Consider the following 21,335-nt stretch of genomic DNA (forward strand, 5'->3'; position numbering starts at 1 on the left):
TTTGTTTGTTAAGCGCAAATATTCGTTTCAAAACTATTTCTGAATTCAGGTCTATTTTCCAGCAAATGAATAAATGAACAATAATAACAAAATGTGCTCAAAAACCTGAGTTATATCCTAAAACACATGCTGTGCCCCATATGGTCTAAAACCTGACAGGTGGGCAAATCGAAGCTTGTTTTTAATTAAACAAATATAAATATGGATATAATAAATAATATTGCTAATAATAACATTATACAAAAGCAAATTGTTATGAATGAACTGAAAAAGCCTCCCGAGATGAAGAAGACATAAAAGCAGTGGTTTTTCATATTTATGTAGGCTAGAAAATAGTATGTTTTGTAATATTTTAATTCTTTATATTTATATTCTATATCTATTCTTATTATATACTATATATATCCTTAATATTTAAATTTTTTCATATGTAAAGATATTTGCCTATTGCTCTCTTGTGCGTATTAAGCAGTGCGTAAGCGAGGCGCAACTCTGCGCCGGAGTTTAGACCGGATTAGTTTTGGTCTAATGAAAAATCTATTTTAGTTTCTCAAAATAGCAACGTGCCAGCGGTCCGCCTCAGAACGCCTTCCTTTTTTAGACCAGAACGCCTATGGGCGCACAAATGAGCGGTAATGCATTTGCTATTTAAACAGCGTAGCGCAACACCTCAAAACGATTCTTGCGCCAAGCTTAAGCTACCAAAAGACTATTGCGCTGCGTCTTGCGCCACATTGCGCCGGGTGTATGATAGGGCCCATTGTCTCAATTTCATTTGATTCTTGATTTGATTCTTGATTCAATTCAATGGATACATGTTTTACATTACATGCCATTAGAATTGTCTCCCAAACTTTGAAAATGGGTAAATTAAAGCAAAAGCCACCTCTATCAGATGCATCGAATGAGTAGTAATTCATGTAGTAGCAATATGAAATATAGGAAATAATGATTTTTTTTCAAAGTCAAAGACAGTTGAACCCCTAATGAGGACGTAACATAAATGCTCAGCATAATTGAGTACACCCCTCACAGATTCATTCATTTATTTTCCTTTGGCTTAGGTCCTTATTTATTAGGGGTTGCCACAGCAAAAGGAACCGCCAACTTTTCCAACCTATGTTTTACGCAGCCCTTCCAGCCGCAAACCAGTACTGGGAAACACCCAAACACTTAGTTTATTCAATTCACCTACAGCGCATGTCTTTGGACAGTGGGAGAAAATGGAGCCCTCTTAGGAAACCCACGCCAACGCGGGAAGAATATGCAAACTCCATACAGAAATGCCAGTCCTGACTTGTACAAAATTCTTGCTGTGAGGCGACAGTGCTTAACACTGAGCCACCATGCCACCCAGTTAGTATACATAGATGAATAGATAAATAGATTAAATACATTCTACAGATAATAAAAATAATTCATGATAAAAAAATATCCCACCATTCAATCAGTACTTTGACTAAAATTATCATCATTCATAGTGTATTAGTAGTTGGCTGACACTTTAAAACCTTCAGACTTGATTGACATGAATGCTCAGCAAGATGAGCATTTTGGCACATATTCGACCATTCGAGTTGCAGTAAGCCAAAAGTAAATTCAGCTCTCACACACACTGAGGTTTCTCTTTCAACACAATGATACGGGTGTGTGCACCGCAGAAAGGCACCTGTCAGTCTCTTTCGCATTTCAAACGCGTCCCACTCTTTCTTCACCTTCATATCTGTTTTTCTTGGCTGCTGTAATGTTCATTAGCAGTACTGTTATGCACAGAAATGTATACAGATTAACTATATAGAAAGATCTTATCTACTATATACAGTTGAAGCCAGAATTATAAGCCCCCCTGTTTATTTTTTCCTCCAATTTCTGTTTAACGAGAGATTTTTTTTTCCAATACATTTCTAAACATATTAGTTTTAATAACTCATATCTAATACCTGATTTATTTTATCTTTGCCATGATGACAGTAAATAATATTTACTGATATATAATATTATATATCTGGTAAATAATATTTACCAGATATTTTTCAAGATAATAGTAATAGTTAGGGTAATTAAGCAAGTCATTGTGTAACGATGGTTTATTTTGTAAACAGTCAGTTAAATTGCCTAAAAAAATATTGCCTTTAACCCTTTAACTGCCTGCTCTACCAAATGGTTGACCATATTTTGACTGTTTTAAATGATGACTGTTGAAGTCATTTAAATAATAATTTTTGGGCTGTTTTAAATAATGGTTTACACACACAGCATTCTTTTTTTACAAAAAAAATTAAGCAAATATAATCCTGTTGCACTACTACACTTGATTTTGGTTTTATTGTAAAAAAAAAAACATAAAAAAAGATAATTTAGTGTTCAAAAATGTTTTATTTTGAATAATTCAAATATTTCATATTTTTCAAATATTTCATATTTTCTGATTTTTGTAGTATACAGTTGAAGTCAGAATTATTAGCCCCCCTTTGAATTGTTTTTTAAATTTTAAAATATTTCCCAAATGATGTTTAACAGAGCAAGGACATTTTCAAAGTATGTTTGATAATATTTATATTTATTATTTATTTTATTTTGGCTAGAATAAAAGCATTTTAAAGTCAAAATTATTAGCCCCTTTAAGGTATTATTTATCTGATAGTCTACACAAACCATCATTAGACAGTGACTTGCCTATTTACCCTAACCTGCCTAGTTAACCTAATTAACCTAGTTAAGATTTAAATGTCACTCTAAGCTGTATAGAAGTGTCTTATAAAATATCAAGTAAAATATTTTTGCTGTCATCCTTGCAAAGATAAAATAAATCAGTTATTTGAATTGAGTTATTAAAACTATTATGTTTAGAAATGTGTTAAAATCTTCTCTCCATTAAACAGAAATTGGTGAAAATAATAACAAGGGGGCTAACGATTCAGGGTGATTAGTAATTCAGACTTCAACTGTACGTATTAACTCTGGTACTTTCACCATAAACCATTTGGTAGAAATTAAGGGATGTGTTGAAAAAAAATGTGGAAGTGTGTTAATTAGCGACATTAAGGGTTAAAAAATGCAATCCAATTTTTTTTTTCTTGCTGGAGCAGTTAAAGGGTTTAGGGGACTAATAATATTCACCTTAAAATATTTTGAAAAAATAAAAACTGCTTTTACTTTAGCCGAAATAAAACAACAAAGACTTTCTCCTGAAGAAAAAATATTATAGGAAATACTGTAAAAAGTTTCATGCTCTGTTAAACATAATTTTGAAAATATATTTGATAAAGAAAAAATAAATTCATAGGAGGGCGAATAATTTTGACTCCAAATGTATATTTTGTGTCAACTAACTGATATTCTGTACTAGGGATGCTCATAATAACCGATTAACCTTTAACCGAAAGGGTGTGATTTAATCGATTAATGGTGTCAGTTCAACAATTAAAAATTATTATTATTATTGTGCAACACATATTTGTTAACCCGCGGGACGGTAACATGCTTTTTCTGCTGTTGGAAATACTGCAGGTGCAAGAAGATGTTCTGTTGTTAATATGTTCTGTATGCTGCTGTTTGCATGTTAAAATAAATCAGTACATTAAAATGCTATATTTAATGTGTCAGACACAAAACAGACAAGTCAATTCATTTTTTAAATTGCATAATAATTTAATATTAATCCGACCGGTTAAGGGTTAATATTCGGTTAACGAGCAGCGGTTGTCAGTTGGCAAAATTAACCGGAATGAGCATCGCTATTCTGTACTGAGTAGGGTGAAGTGAACAGTGCTTAGGGAGCCCGTTGAACAAAACACACCTCCTATATATAAAATGGGGGGGTTCAACACTTTTAACATCAAATCGACAAACTTAAAAAAAAAACAATTAATCAAAAATATTATGTTCTATATATAAATATTATGTATTAGGTTACATATGACAGCGAGAGCATGTGAAATGGATTGAAGGGATGGAGGGAGACGGCGCACCATACAGCTCTGGGATCTCTCATACTATTAACTCTGTATGCAGGGGGGGAGGTTGCTATGGAAACCCCCCCTACATCCCCTATACTAAGGTTTCTATGGCAACGGGGCGTTCGCTCGTCACTTTGGGGTGTCCTCGGACACACTCCACCGCTCACTATCGGGATGCTATGAGGATGGTTCGGGATACTGCAGGGGCCGTCCTGCCGCTCACACATCACCCTCCCATGGGAGCCGCCTCCCGTGCCCGTTGTGAGGTTGCCATGGAGACAGCCCCCGGGCAGGTAGCTGAGGATAAGTGGGGTGATGTAAGGGTTAGTAGGAAAAGGTTAAAACGCCTTGTGTTGTATCCGCAGACGGGAGTCTCTGTCTCACATGCACTTACACCGACGCTTGATGTCTGTCACGCACTAATGCGGTTAAAGGCACGCAAACACACACACATGATGGATGCCGCTCGGCTGGGCAGCTGGGACATTCCATCATACGCTCACCTGTCTGACATGTTCCCTGCTCACATGCTACAGTAAGTGCTCAGCATTCATAGGAGGCTACAGTGAGCCATAACATAGCGCCCCCTGCTGGATAGAGGAAAGGCTGAGAGCATTTAGAGGTATCTAAAACATTCATTTTCTTTCGGCTTAGTCCCTTTATTAATCAGGGATCGCAACAACGGAATGAACCGCCAACTTATCCAGCATATGTTTTACACAGCTGATGCTCTTCCAGCTGCAACCCATCACTGGGGAACACCCATACACTTTTATTCACACACATGCACTATACTACAATACATACTATATACACTATACACACATATACTACAATTTAGCTTACGCAAGTGAAGTTTAATTTTAAACTAATTTCAAGAGGAGCATGTGCTTATGATTGATCCAGCATTAGCTAATAATGATCCTCCAATCAAAGGATCCCAAATCACTATACCCTCATTTTCTTTCTACAACTATCTTCGTCTGGAAGAAACCCCCCCTCCTCCTTTTCTTCCACCTTTATCCAGAATGGGCGGCACGGTGGCTCAGTGACTAGAACTGTTGCCTCACAGCAAGAATACCAATGGCGTTTGGTCCTCGCTGAGCCATCTGGTATTTCTTTGTGGAGTTTGCATGTTCTCCCCGTGTCCGTGTGGGTTTCCCCCGGGTTCCCCGGTTTCCTCCGCCCTATGAAAGGTGGGAGCCCTGGGCTCGAGGATCCCTTGAGCTCAGGGCTCTCTCCGAGGACAGCATGCCAAACAAGCTATGTATGAAATCAAGAGTGTGAACTCTTGAAATAACTGATGCCGCATGTCTTTGGATTTGAAACTGGAGCACCCGGAAGGAAACCTAAGCCAACACAGAGTGAACATGCAAACACCACACAAACATACCAAATGACCAAACCAAGGCTTGAACCAGCGAACTTCTTGCTGTAAAGCAACAGCGCTACCCACTGCACCAACGCGCTGCCTGAATCTGAAACACGGCTTTTTCATTTAAAGTCCACATAAAGCGAAAGCTGCGGTCGTTTTTTTTTACATATTGTTACACATAAATGGAATAGTAAATGAGAAAACAGTGGGCGTAGCCTGTTTTCTCTACTGTGGGCTGAATCGATGTTGTAAAGTAGGCATTTCATTCAGAAATATCTGAATACTCCTCCTCCACACCATTTCTGTTTGTTGTCAAAACTGACAGTTTTAGAGGCGTGGTTAAGTATGTTAGCCACGCCCAATACTTCAGACATTTGTTATCCGACAATTTAACTGAAAAACGAACAGGAAGTGCATTTTCTGATTTCGGTTAAACATTACGAGGCCAAACAATTTAGAAAGTCAGTTGCAGTGCATTTTAGATTTTATAAACGTGCAATTTATATTCCATAAACATGCTGATATGTGTTTGAAAATGTGTGTTTACAGGTATGGAGCTCACTGGAGAAAAAGACGTGGACTTGGCGGCAAAAGTTCAAGAGCTGCTGGAGTTCCTGAATGAGAAACAGCACGAGTTGGAAGTGAGCGCCGAACATACGCACAAACGTCTGGAGCAGTGCCTGCAGCTACGACACCTGCAGGCCGAGGTCAAACAGGTGTGTGTTGAAAATCAATCACTACATCTCAGATCACACTCTCATTTAGAGACCCCATCTTAGAGTTCCGCTCGCTATAATGTCACGAGGAGAAAAAAAAAGCATGCGCTGAGCTAGTGTCCAAGATTCTGACTGATGCCATTATCCCTGAGTACAAGTGCCTCGCTAATTGCTTTTATCTCTGACACTTTGAGCATGCACATACACACACACACACACATACTGTCGCTCCTACTGTACAGTATCTCGTCTCTTGCAGCGCGTGGGTGAAAACTGCAGCCCTGCATTTCAGAAAAATGAATCAGTCAGTTCACTTGCAGCATTTCATAGACAGCACTGCTTTCTTATTAGCGGCGCTGTTATCTCTGGACTTCTCAGCTTTTGTTTTGATCTTGAATTATTTATATTGTATCCTGTTTCTGTGTGTTCTTTTGGTGCATCGGTTTAGTTAGAAAATGAATGTAAATGTAGGCAGGGAGTTACATAACGGGGAAGTAGGGAATCCCTCCAGCTCATATTTGATGCTTCTGCACTCTTAATGGCTCTCCATATCACACTGACTTATGCTATGGATTGAAATGTTAAACTGTTTTAACTGGTGTTAGTTTTAAAATTGGCAACATTTCCACTTTGATACGATTTAGAAATGGCAATGTTTATTTTACATACAGCAGGGAAAACAAGTATTAAACACATCATACTTTTTCTGAGAAGAGATCTTTCTAAAGGTGCCGTTGACTTGAAATGTTGGTAACAACCAAATAAATTCATATATGCAAAGGAAACAAATTTTATTAGTTTACAAATGAAGTTATGCATAATAAAATAGAATGACTCAGGGAAAAAGTATTGAACACATGAAGAAAAGTACGTGCAGAATGGCAGTGAAAGCCCAGACAGCAGCTAAAATCTCTCAGTAGTTCTTCAACAACTCTTTGCCCTTCATGATTGTAATTTAATATTAACTGCATCAGTCAAACATCTACAATATCAGGATGATGAAGGTAAAACCAGGGTGGACTTTTCAGCAAGACAATGATCCCAAACACAGCCAATGAAACTGTCAAATGCTTTCAGAGAAAGAAAATCAAGCTGTGGAATCACCTGACTTGAATCCAATAAAATACAAGTTAAAGATGAGATTTGACAGACAAGAACCATCAAGATTTTGACACTGTTGAAGTTTGTGAAAACCTGAGCCATTCATGTGACTTCCTTCTCCATATGAGATGCGTCTTTAAGCTGCCATCATTAAAAAAGCCTTTTATATAAAGTATTAAAAACATTTTACTGGTTCAGTACTTTCCAGTGTGTCATTTTGATTGTTATTAAACATAACTATTTTGTGTTGTTATTTTATTTATTTATTTATTTATATTTTTTTGTATTGTTTGGATTTTTATCAAAATCTGGTTCAATTCCATTTTAACAGCTCCTTTAGAAATATTTTCTACATTGAGAAAAAGCCCCAATCAGTGTCTGCAGCCACTTCTCTGTTTTCAGATATCTCCGTTTTTCCCATCCACACTGACACGGAGCAGCAGCATTTTAAAATGAAAACGGCCTCTTCCAGGCTTAAAAAACTCTAATGTAGTGTAGACGAAAGCAACCCGTAGCAAAACTTATGTGTTTTAAAACTAAAACATGTTAAAATAAAAGGGGTCTTAGTCAAGGTAGCTAGGAAAGTCATTGTATAATGATGGTTTGTTCTGTAGATCAGTGGTTCCCAACTTTTATTTGTTTGAGACCCCCTTTTCCTCCGGAAAATATTGTAAGGTCCCCCTCAACATTTAATGATATTATCACTCATGTAAGTTTTCAGTAAGGATGACAAAAAAATTTGTTTTTAAACAAACGGTATGTTTATTGCTATATCTAGACATGTTTTTGCGCAAATATAGCCTAATGTAAAATATAAAAGCAAAACATTAGTAGGCCATTTTTAACTGAAAAGCCTTTGGCCTTTAATTTGGCCCTATATTAGTTGCCAATTTTTTAAGGTTTCTTGTCAGTGACTGTGACGTCCCTCATCTTATTTTGGGTGTGTGTCAATTCCTTTGCCTTGCGCTCCAGAATGCTCTGGGCTTGTTGCGGTATTGAAGCTGAGTCGTCTGTGAATGTATTATTATTAATTTGCACAGTCTTATGCATTCGATAGCAAGAACTTTGGTGCAGGTAATAGACTGTGGCTGGCTGGGTCAGGGACTCTTTGCATTACAAATTTGTCAATTTTTAGGTCAGTCAGGGGATAAAATGAACTACGGCAACATGATCATCATACTCCTAATTGTCCACTGCTAAATTTTTTTTTAAATATGACGCGACCCCCCACAGAGCTCACTGAGGCTCCCTTGTTGGCCGGGACCCCCCTGTTGGGAACTACTGCTGTAGACTATCAAAAAAATATATAGCTTATAAAGGGGCTTATATAAGCTAAAATTATGTCTTAAAAAATTAAAAGCTTCTTTTATTCTAGCCGAAATAAAACAAATAAGACTTTCTCCAGAAGAAAAAATATTATCAGACATACTGTGAAAATTTCCTTCCTCTGTTAAACATCATTTGGGAAATATTTAAAAACAAATTTATTCAAAGGGTACATACTGTAGTATGCTTAATACAAGCTTAGATAAACTTAAAAATATAAGAAAAACATTATCATTGTTGTAATCTCACTAGGAAATGTTGTGGCCAATCAAATTCTGTACGGGCATGCAGATTAATAATCCTGTGTGTTTCATCAGACTCAGTGTTTTTTCAGATTTTCCTTTTTTTGTTTAATTCACAGTTAAATGCTAGATTTTCAAATTATTTAAATTTCAATTCAAAATGACAATTTTCAATTTATTTTTTGACATGGCACGTTATTTATGGATCTGACGGTGTTAAAGTTGAATTAGAGCAAGGAAAACAACATTTCTCATATTTTGCCAAACAATGTAAAAAACAGGAGACAGCACCAAAACTACAGAGTTCCTCTGAATACATTACCTACCAGATTAATCCAAAATTATTAATAGACTCTCATTTTTCAATTCTGTTTTGTCACAAGTCTTCATGTGTATTCACATGTGTATTATGATCTGTGCAGGTGCTGGGCTGGATCCGCAACGGTGAATCCATGCTCACGGCGAGCACAACCAATGCTGGCCCTCTGTCTGAGGTGGAACAACTTCAGAGAGAGCATGAACAGTTTCAGCTTGCCATTGAGGTATGCACACACACACACACACACACACACACACACACACACACACACACACACACACACACACACATTTTCCTTAATAGGTTCAGCAGGGGGCAGCGTCACGACTCTGCGATGTGCAGTAATATGAACATTAATATTAAATATTAAATCTTGTGTACACTATTATTTGCCATTATGAATTCATTTCCCTGCTAATATCAAACTGAATATTTATTTAACCCTGCAGGAGGTGGCAAACACATTTTTGGGAATGTTAGAAGCTGGAAAGCATCCCTTTTGTTGTAATCTATCATGAACAGAAGCTAAATTGTTCTATAAATTATAATGCCTCCTCCCTTTTGGTATATTCATCAAGACGATGCAATACCAAACAGCTGAGTGGATTTTTTTTTCCCCGAGATGAATTACTCTGCAAATTTTACGAGCAGTAAGAAGCACATTAGCCTGAAATGAAGACCGAGTTTTAATTCAACAAATTGCTGCGTGTAGTTCTGGACTAACGGCAGCCTCTCTAAATCCAAGGAAGTCAGCGCTGAGTATCGGCCAAATTTCCTCTTCCGCCTGATACATGTTTTAATCATCCACAGTAGTGCCTCTCTAACTTTTCAGGCCAAGTACCACTTTTCATCAAATCAGACCATCCGAGTACTTTCTGTTATTTTGTGTGTGTGAGGCTAAAACAAATTTGTGAATCAGGGTGGGAGTTTGATTCATCCAGCGTGCGCTCTTGTGAGAGCATTAGGCTGTACTTGATGGGAGATTGTTTTGGCCTTGAACGGCAGGAGGTCTAACTGATGGTGTCTTAATTGCTCCCTTCAGTGACCTTACACGCCTCTCCTGCAGTTCTTGTGTTCTTGCGGTTAACAGACTTAATGTACACCTCAAGAATGAAAGTAAGCCAACCAATGCTGTCAATATCGCCCACCACAGCTTTTAAAAAGTGCACATTTTCATTGTTTAATAATACTAGGGATGTCCTAATCAGGTTTTTTTGCCACTAGAGTCTGAGTCATTTGATTTTGAGTACCTGCCAATACCGAAACCCGATCCGATACTTCTCTAATACATAAAAAGAAAAAAGAAGATTGGAGAAACAGATCCAGGATGTTCCTTTTTTTATTTAATTCATTTTTTTTTTTTAACATTGAACAAATCTGTTAACAAACAGCTTGAACAATCAAGTAATAAATATCAATATCAATTCTTCCCTTTTGGACTTTAGTGCAACAGTAAATATAAAAAAATCTCACATAAAAACAAACAGCACCTCAACTTAAAATACCCGACAGGCAATTCCAAGTTTACATATCTCACAGTTTGCTATGGCAATGTTGTCATCATCAACTTTATAATACTTTTAGACCGTAGACATACTTGTCCTTTCCGCTTCAAGCTGCTTCCATGTTTTACTTTGCCGGCATTTAACCATTAGCGTCTCTGTAATATTGTTATATAAATATCCGAGTCCTGATCGGGAGGCAACATCCGATTCTGATCAAGTCTGAAACCGCATGATCAGGCCCAATTTCCGATCACGTGATCGGATCTGGACATCCCTAGTTAATACAATAATTTTATGTGTGTGTGTGAATGTGTCATTTTTAATAAATAATGATCTCCAGATGTCGTTAACCAACAAGTCACTCCACAAAAGCAACAGCAAAACTATTGGAAAACAGCAAAATATGTAAAACTATTGGCATCAAGAAGTATTTTCTTGCCTGCATGTAAATATTTTTTTTAAATTCCGATTTATTCCATCATTCGTAGTATTAAATCCGACACAGATCAGGGGCCTCATGTACGAAGACTTGCGTGGAAATCTTACTAAAACATTGCGTACGCACAAAGCTGTAAATGTGCGTACGCAGAAAAAAATTCAGATGTATGAAACACTGCGTATGCCGAATCTCACGCATATTCTTTTGTACATCCGAATGAACGTGAAACTGAGCGCAACATGCACGAGCACAAAACCCCTCCCTGCCTCCTCCCCCGCATGAATATGCTAATGACTATGCTAATGGCAAAACCCAACGAAAAAGCAATGGCAAAAGCAAGCAAAAAGAGAAACTTTGAACAGAATGTGAATTGGAGGTGCTGCTTTCGGAGGTAGACCGGAGAAAAGCGGTGTTATTTGCAAGTTTGTTCTCCGGAATTAACAACAAAAGAAAAAAATAGAGTGGGAGAGTTTAGCTGATGCAGTCAACACAGTTGGGTCTGAACATCGCACTGAGTGCATTAACAAAATAAATAGTGTGGTTTATATCTGTAAAATGTTGCAGGACGCTTAACAGTCTCAGTGGCGTTACTCGTAAGACGCATGTGATCATGAACTGATACGTTCGAGCATGAACTCGGCTCGAATCCAGCGTCTGATGAACTCTTTCTTGTTTTTTCCCCCGCTTCATATCAGATTTTGCCAACTATTTATCACGAGAAAGACAAGTAGGAATCATCAATAAGTTAATATCAATAAGCATCATATTTTATTTGCACATTTATTAAATGGAAATGTTTCTGATTCACGCATGCAAATTCATCTTCAGATAGTGTCTTTATAGCAATGTGCGTGCGGTAGATCGCTCAGATTACATTGGGAAAACCGGCGACTGCTGCAAATTGTGCTTTAATGTTTAGCTGGTCAAATGTATGGTATGGAAACCTTATATACCTGCTGAACCCGTCTCATACAGCTGCCATTGCAATGCTCAGACACTTTGTAGAGAGGAATTTAACACAACTGCCTCTAGGAGTCGCCAATGGAAATAAAACAGACACACACAAAAAATGTGCGTACGCCTGCCAGAAAGCTGCCGTGAAGCTGCGCACATTCCCACGTTCAGTTCATTGTTAGTAAATCCAAACGTGAGCGATTCTGAGCGTGAAACCTGGCGTACGCAAAGTTTTTGTGATACATGCGTTGATACATGAGGCCCCTGATGTTTTGAAATGCGAGCGCAGTCTCAAAGGTTATGTCATAGTGGTCATAAGACTTTTACTTCATTTTTGATCGATATTCGTCATCATTCTTTGATCAGCTGCTAAATTCAAATCTGCTTTCCCGTGAGGGTTGGCGCTTAAGGCTGGTTTATACTTCTGCATCGAGTGATCTCCGTGCGGCAGTGCAATAAACTTCCGAAACGCTAGCTGGCAGTATGTTCCTCTGTGTCGAGTTTCTTCACTGGTGTTTTGTTTTTTCTGAACGCTACCTTAAAGTAGCTTAAACTCACTCATTCATGAGCGGGATCCAGTGGACGTGCACCAACTTTAATCATAAGGTAAACACAAAACTAAAGTTTCCATCTGGAGCTCCTTCAAGGGACTCCACACTACAGGGTCACTCCTTCAGGCTGGCGGCTCTCAGCACCGCCCACACTTATTACAGCTACCAAGCTGACTAATCACAGAGCTTGCGCTATGCATCATTTCGACGTGAAGTTACATTTTTTAAGAGGTGCGTGTTGGCGTCAGCCATGGCGAGGGCTATGCGACTGCACGAAGGCTGCGTCGGACCATACCCGTGCGCTTGACGTAGAAGTATAAATCAGCCATTTGACAGAAAGACAAGTGCAACACTTGTCATAGATCTTATCAGTGTTTACAAATAGCACTTATTTTGGATTTCAGGCATTAAAATACATGTTACTACTAGCAAAACAGCCATTTATAGAAAAAAATGCCACTGTTGTTTGCAAAAATAGCTAATATTATCATATTATACATATTGTGACAGCATGCTTTATTCATATAATACAGTATATAAATTGTGTATATTTATTCAGTTTTTTCTGTGTAGTGTAGTTGTTGTTTTGTGCATACATGTCAGTTTATGATCAGTACACAATAAACATCTGATAAAACGACAATGTGAATAGCTATTTAAATAAACAAATCTGATCAGAGAGAAAAAAAAGATCTAAACTCTAACACGTGTCCTAACAACACACAACACGACAAGACCAGCGACAAGCAGTTTGGCTGTCTGCACCAAACACAACACGACATGGCAGAAACAATTAAATACCAGTTGGTAAAGGCTTTTAATCTAATTAAGACACATTGATTTTTTTAATATTATTAGCATATAATAGTTTATCATTGTTATATAATTGTATAATAGGTTTCTGAGTGACTGATGTTCTTGGTTTGCACTGAATCACAGTTCTGACTTTCATTTTCAAACCGTCTGCTAGTTGATTTTCTTTTTAAAATCTGAGATGAACTAAATCTGCTGCTGCTTTCAGTAGTATGGCAATAAATGTCGTGTAAAATGGTATTTAAACTCACATTGGGAGCATTTAATATTGAATAAAGCACCTAATCTGTACCTGAGGTGATCATTATCTTAGTAATATATGCTGTTGTTCTGCCACAATGTCACAGAATCAGAAAAAGTTGCATGTTTCCATCACAGACGGTTAGGACAGAAACTCCTTTTAAAATGGAAAAATACCCTTTTATTGCGTGTTGAGGCACCGCGTCATGTGTAGATAGGACATGGGGTATGCCTCGTAGTGCGAACGTAGCCTCAGAGATGCAAAACAGTTCTGCTCTAGCTTTGTTTGGTGGCAAAATAGAGTCAGCACTCAAAAAATTACATTTGCTGTTTGCTCAAATGACTTGTTTAATATGAGCTGATTGAATTCTTGCTTAATTGCTTAATTGTTTTATTGCTTAATCCACTACATTTGTGAAAACTAGTAAGTTAACTTAATTCCTTCATGTTGTTACAAATCGATTGTGTATAAGTTTATAACTCACAATAACAACTTGTTCATTGTTCAACTTATATAAAATCAAAATCATCTTCTGAAGCCATGCAGCTATTTGGAAATGCAGCATACTCGAATTACTAGACACAAACTCACTATTTTTGACAGTGAAAATGGACCAAACTGTACTTTACAGTGGAAACGGACCATAAAGTGAATTGATTGCGTTAAATATGAAATTTTTTCATTGTATTTTTCTGCATTATGCAGTGAACTCAAAAGAAAGCATATTCTTAATGCATGCTTTGGTTATTTTTTGCAAATCGAGTGATTATTGGACAGCCCCATTTGAAAGTACCTCTCTCTGCTGCCCGCAGTCTCTGCTCCATGCGGACTCTCTCCAGCGCACCCATCAGAGCGCTCTACAGCTCCAGCAGAGGGCCGAGCTGCTGTTACAAGCCGGCCACTATGATCCAGATGCCGTTAGGGCCTGTGCTGAGACCGTGGCCCTTCACTGGCAGACCCTCATGCTGAAGATGGAGGACAGACTGAAGCTGGTTAATGCCTCTGTGGCCTTCTACAAGACATCTGAACAGGTGACTTATAATGAAGCAACTGAGATTGTGAACACACAGGGCTCTGATTAATAAACCGATTTCATAAGGTATCTGTGGGGTCTTAAAAAGTCTTAAAATGTTTTAAATATCAAAAATAAAATTTCAGGCCTTAAAAAGTCTTAAATTTACTGAAATATTGTCTTGCAGGTCTTAAATAATTTTAAACAGGTCTTAATTTCTATTTGTTTATGTAAAGCTACCCAATTGACACACATCCAATTACCAGCAGTACATCTCAAAACCGTTCATAACTAACATTAAAACAGTCTGTTGTGCATTTAGCTTTTTTTTTTTTTTAAATATTTATTTATTGAGTTTTTGCATTTACAGTTTAAAGCATTACATTACCCCTACCCTACCAAAACCACGGCGTTGAAAGAGAAGAAAACGAAAAAAAAAAATAAAAAAAAAATATATATATACATAAACATACATACATATATACACATACACACTTTCATACACACATATACACATCATTCCAGAGTTCCTGAGTTGACAGTGAGAAAACAGAGGGTACCATATTTGTTCAGTCCATATGTTGTCATTTAACATGAGAGGCTTGGAAACATCCAAAAGAGGGAATATACAAAAGAGGTGCATCCTAATACAAAAAGAAAAGAAAAAAAAAAGATGAATAAAATGGGAGAAAAAAAATTATCAAATTAATTAATAATAATTTTAATAAAAAAAAAATGATTGTATTCTCTTGAATCACAAAAAATTCCAGATATATCAAAGTTGACAGTGAGGAAATACATGCATTTAGCTTTTAAAGAGTTTTTCAAGTTTTGTTGAAAAAAATGTACAGCTTACGTCTGCTTGTTTTGACTCATTATTTCAAATATGTGGCTAAGAAATAACTAATTTGAATTGTTTTTCTTCTGGCCCATCAAAAAAATCGTGTTAGCATTTAGCTCTTTATAAGTCTGAAATTTCATTCTTCATGGTCTTAAAAAGGTCTTAAAAAGTCTTAAATTTGACTTTGTGAAAGCTGCAGAAACCCTGTTTAATAAATATAGAAATCATCCACTTTTAATTGTTGGACTGTGTACATTGGATGAATGCTTTTGGCGATTACTTTACTGTAGTTGCTTTTAATGAATACTTTTTTACTTTGTACCATTGTAAAAATATTTAATGACAGGTCATAATATCAAGTCAAGTCGAGCTTTATTGTCATTCTGCTACATGTGTGCTACAAAATTAATCATAAATACAAACACAACACTGGACATAAGAGCTATTTTAAAAACTGATGCAACACTAACATATACTATAAGACAAATACTTAACTATACAGAAGATAGGCTATACAAGTACTTTTACATGCAAGAAAGGTATTACAGGTGAATATTATGCTAACATGATACTTAAGGTTTTATATTGTGCAAAAGAGTTACTGAAGGATGAAGCAAGCAGTGCAACATGATTGTGGTACATTTATAGTAAACATTGCTTTCCTTATTGAGACCTTTTAAGATGGATTTTAAATAAAATGTCAGGTGCATAAGAGAGAAGAGTGTTTCTACAGTTTTCTACAGGTGGTTTGTCAAGCCCACTCACCTGTATGAAGCACAATTTGAAATGCACAATGTTTTCAAGAGATGGAATCATTAAGAAAGTGTCTGGAGTGCAAATGTGCAACCTGGTGCAAGAGTCAGAGAGATGAGAGGGTGTCTTTATTTATAGATGGTTTGTTAGGCCCACTCACTTTATAATATGTTTATTTTAGGCATTGTTGTTTAATGTATTAACTTCCTTCAAAAATTAATCAGTCATTCAATCAATCAATCAATAAAAATCTAATAATAATCAATCAAATCGAATCTGACCCTTAAATGTTTTATAGTGTGAACTAGTTTAATCAAGATATAACATTTATTCTCAGTTTTTTTAAATACTTTAAATATTTTATTTATATTTTATCCTTTTTTTTTTTAGTAATTAGGAAAAAACAATAAAACAAAAATTCCCTTAAGACCACATAAACATAATTTCCTCAAGACCACATATGTATTACTAGTGCTCCACATGGGCCCGTAAGTAAAATAATCATGATTTCTTATAAAAAAAAATAATAATAAAATAAAATAAAAAATAATCTTAATTTATTTATGATATTTGCAGTACTGAGTACTAGGCCTGTCACGGTATCAGTTTTTTGTTGTATGATATGTTGCACCAGAATATATGGCATTTTATGCCACTCATTAATAATGCCAGAATAACAATATTCATTACAATTCACTCTTCCAAAAGAAGACATATTATTTTATTCTTAAGAATATGTCATTTGATTATAGTGATTTTAACAATGTAATAATGAGGCATTGGAATCAGAATGTGAAAACCTAAATAAATTATAATAAATGTTAACAAAAAAGTGCAAGGTAAAGGCTGCGACATCTGCTACCGGATCTATTTTCAGTTGTCAGACACCCACATGAAAATAAATTGAAGTAAATACTACAGTACTTTTTAAACATACAGACACTAACACCTCTAATAGAGATAGAGATGCTGCACAATCAGCTAAAATGTGACTTGGTTTTTATGTATGAGCGATAAATATTGCATTACCAAAAATGATTGTGGTCATGTCCATGTGTTGTGTGATAAGTTGATGACAAGCCTAATGAGTACTGAGGTAATACAGCACACAAAATATAATGATTACTACACCTATTATTGCTGTAATAAAATCGTTTTTAATTTTAATAATAAGAATCACATGAAAACCTTTACTGAATTTACCAAGAATTACTTCTCAAAGTGATATAAATGAAAATCGCAAATAACCATGCTTCCTCGTCACTTTTAACTAAAATGTCAGCTCCCCCTAGTGTCAGTACCGAAAACACACTCTCTATTGCAAACTCTCTATTGCTATTAAAAATGTGTCAAATGGCTTTTTTTGTATATACATTTTTATGTCATATGTTGTCATTGTAATATGCCAGTATGCTCTATTGCTAACCACAGTAAAAAGCACAATTCTGCTTTAATTGAGCTCTGTGTCCATCTCAGGTGTGTAATGTATTGGAGAGTCTAGAGCTGGAATACAGGAGAGAGGAGGACTGGTGTGGAGGTCATGATAAATTGGGCTCAACAGCAGAGACCGACCACGTCAGCCCTCTCATCAACAAACACCTGGAGCAGAAAGAAGCTTTTCTCAAGGTACGCGCACACTCAGACATACATGCAGACTCAAACACCTGCTACAACAGAAGCGTCCTCACCAATTTGTCCTTTTATAGTTTTAAAAACTGCATCTGCAGCAAAACAACCATTTCCCCCATACGTGAGCACATATGTGTCAGTATAAGGCGAGACACTACAGGTGAACAGGGCAATGAAAATAACTAATCCTCTTCATCATGCTTTCTCGGTTGATTGATTACTGTAAGAATTGTATAAAAACAAATATTGGTGTATGACGTTCTGTTTGTTTTTTTAATGTTGTGTTTAAATGCACAAATTATGCATTATTTAGGTAAATACAGTTGAAGGAGAAATGTTAATTATTTGTTTAAATATTTCACAAGAGCTTTTTTGATGACAGTCAGTAATTTACAAGTTATTTTGCAAGATAGTAGTATTCAGCTTAAAGTGCAACTTAAATGAACTTAGCTGTTAATAAGGCAAGTAATTAGATACTATTTTTGTAACATCCTGGTTTCTGTTTTTGTATGTTTCAGTTCTGTGTTTTTCATGTCACTTCCTGCTCACCTTAGTTTACCCCTAGTTTTGTTAGCCTTTGAGTTAATTGTCTCCACCCTCTGGTCAGCTTGTTTAGTTAATTGTTTCCTTGTGTATTTATACCCTGTTCTGTTAGCACTTCGTTGTCATTAGTTTTTGGTCACTCCTATGATGTCTGCGTTTCTCTGTTGCTTTGCTTTGTTTTAGTTTGTTTAAATAAATGTTTGTTTGGCTGCATCTGGATCTGCACCTTTGATTATTCCTTGCTTTAAGCCAGACGTGACAATTTTTGTGTTCTAAAGCCATTTGAAAACAATTTGTAATAATATTGACCCTAAAATTGTATAAAAATTCATTTATATTATTTTATATCATAATATATTTTATGAAATATTGTAAAAATGTCTTTCCTCCCATAAATGTCACTTGGGAAATAGTTGAAAAATAGTTAAAATTTTACAGGACGGCGCTTAATTTGGCTTTCAACTGTACAGTATGTTAATTTGCATACATTCTGACACATAAATCTTCAGATTTATGTTTAAAATTTTGAAGTTTGTTACATACTGCTACTGCTGGCATATAGGACTGAGGTGCTCACGGTGACCTGAATTTGATTCCCGGCTAGAGGTCCTTTGCCGATCCCTCCCCCCTTTCTCTGCTCCCCATGTATTCCTGTCTCAACTCCACTGTCCTGTCAAATAAAGGTGAAAACCCCTAAAAATATATAATTATAAAAAAAGGAAACTAACATCTAACACAAACACACATTCATATAAGTGTAGAAAAGTAAGAGTTTGAGAGAGTAATGATGGAAAAACCTTGGATTTTGTAAGACTAAACCAAGCGAACCAAAAATAATTAATTTAACTCTTCTATGGTCTCTTTAGGGTTACATTTTAGTTTACATTAGTTCAGTGGTAGTCTGGAAGTGTTACTTGCGTTCACTTTTTTTTATGAGGCTTGGAGTGAGATGAAGTTGGTTGTTTCCGTTGTGAAGCGGCAAAAGGGCTAGTTTTGATGACTACTGGTTTCACAACACAGTAAAGTAGACTCTCCACATGCCCAAAAAAAAAGGTATCGGAGATGGGAATGTCTGAGCTGTGCGGTTAACCCATTATGAGTTCCCGCCTGCTCCCTAGAGTCCTCTGGGGTTCTCCTGGGTTCTAGTTCTGGGTTCACTCTGGTCTGGGTTCTAGTCTGGGCGGTGGCTTTAGGCTACTAGCTTCATAAGGATGGTTTTGTACCCACCCTCCGGAGCGAGGTTGACCAATGAGAAGTTAACTCCCCCGAGACACATTTTTTAGTCTTTGTTCTTAAGCGTAGTAAGTTGCTTAGGCATTCTGGATGTAAGCCAAAGCAGAAATGTTTAAGTTTCTTAAAATGTTAATATGTTGCACACGTATTACCATAAAATGGAAACAGTCGTTCAGTACACCAAATTAGCTTTGCAGGGACATCAAACATGAACAATCTATGATCGTGTTTAGCTGTGATAGAGTTACAACATTGATTGCTGAAGTATTAAAACCATAATATTAATACATGAGCAAGAGACTTGTTGCAAAACACCTGAATACACAGAAAAAGAGTAAAAGTTTACAATTAAAGCATTAGTTTTAGGCAAGGTGTGTGTTCATTTCCGAGCACATAAATACCTTGGAATCAGATTACACACTGAACATCTAGTCTTTTCTGGGTTGGAGAAGTTGATGGTATATCATCTGTGGAATACAGCAAAATAATTATGAGTCTGTTCGGCCACAATTGTTACACTTTATATTAGAGCAAAAAAAACACTTATACTTATAAAAACACTTTATGAAAAGTCAAAAAGCCCAAAATCTGTTGTCCTGTAGTGGCTTCTGTTAAATGAATCATAAATAGATTTTGCAAAGCAAATAAACATTGATTAAAATCATTAGTGTGTCTCAAACAGTTTTTTGCTAAAAGTCTACTTGCCGTCACTGTACAGGTGTTAAAATCTTCTCCTTTTTCCAGGCTTGCACTTTAGCACGTCGAAATGCTGAGGTCTTTCTCAAGTATATCCATCGAAACAATGTGAGCATGCCTGGGGTTGTCACTCACAATCGAGCCACAGAGTCCCAAGTCAAAGGTCAGGACTTTTCAAAGCCATTATACCTGCAGATTGCCTTTATATACCGATCGCACCTGGTTTGTTGAAGTGTATTGATCTTGTGCATTTTAGCCATTCTGAGTGAGCTGCTCCAGAGGGAAAACCGTGTCCTTCATTTCTGGACTATGAAAAAGAGACGTTTAGATCAGTGCCAACAGTACGTTCTGTTTGAACGACACGCCAAACAGGTGAGTGGGACAGTTTTGTAAATCACTTGAAGCAATTGTTAGTGATGGTGGGTTTTTTTTGTACTTGTGAAAACTGACAGCACTTTGGCTTTTGAAAAATAGTTTTTGACATAACAAATGTACGCTCACCGGCCGCTTTATTAGGTACACCTGACTAGTTCTGGGTTGGACACACTTTTGCCTTCAGAACTGCCCCTATCCTTTGTTGCATAGATTCAACAAGGTACTGTAAATATTCCTCATAGATTTTTCTCCATGTTGACATGATAGCATCACGCAGTCGCTACAGACTTGTCGGCTGCACATCCATGATGCGAATCTCCCATTCCACCACATTCCAAAAGTGCTTTATTGGATTAAGCATTTGGTGATTGTGGAGGCCATTTGAGTACAGTAAACTTTTTGTCATGTTCAAGAAACCAGTCTGAGATGATTTACACTAAGATTATTGCCGCGTTATCCTGTTGGAATTAGCCATCAGAAGATGAGTACACTGTGGTCCTAAAAGGATCGACATGGTCAGCAACAATATTCAGGTAGGCTGTGGTGTTGACACAAGGTACTAATTGGCCCAAAGTGTGCCATGAAAAGATCCCCCTACTATTACACCACCACCAGCAGCTTGAACCGTTGATAAAAGGGAGGATGGATCCAGGCCTTCATTGTCGTTGTCGATGCCAAATTCTGACCCTACTATCAGAAATAGCCTACTAGC

The 21,335-nt window shown here is 36.7% G+C and overlaps 1 protein-coding gene across 2 annotated transcripts in view; it reads left to right on the forward strand.

The window, feature by feature from the left end:
* kalrnb (kalirin RhoGEF kinase b) overlaps positions 1-21,335 on the forward strand; it is a 173,012-nt gene that overhangs the window by 66,675 nt on the left and 85,002 nt on the right. For both annotated transcript variants that reach the window (XM_068221789.2, NM_001327989.1), the window contains 6 exon segments: positions 5,884-6,050; positions 9,142-9,261; positions 14,354-14,572; positions 17,624-17,773; positions 20,297-20,411; positions 20,505-20,620. In XM_068221789.2, the coding sequence (XP_068077890.2) occupies positions 5,884-6,050; positions 9,142-9,261; positions 14,354-14,572; positions 17,624-17,773; positions 20,297-20,411; positions 20,505-20,620 (887 nt within the window).

Source organism: Danio rerio, chromosome 6 (genome assembly GCF_049306965.1).
Source record: "Danio rerio strain Tuebingen ecotype United States chromosome 6, GRCz12tu, whole genome shotgun sequence".
Taxonomy (NCBI): Eukaryota; Metazoa; Chordata; class Actinopteri; order Cypriniformes; family Danionidae; genus Danio; species Danio rerio.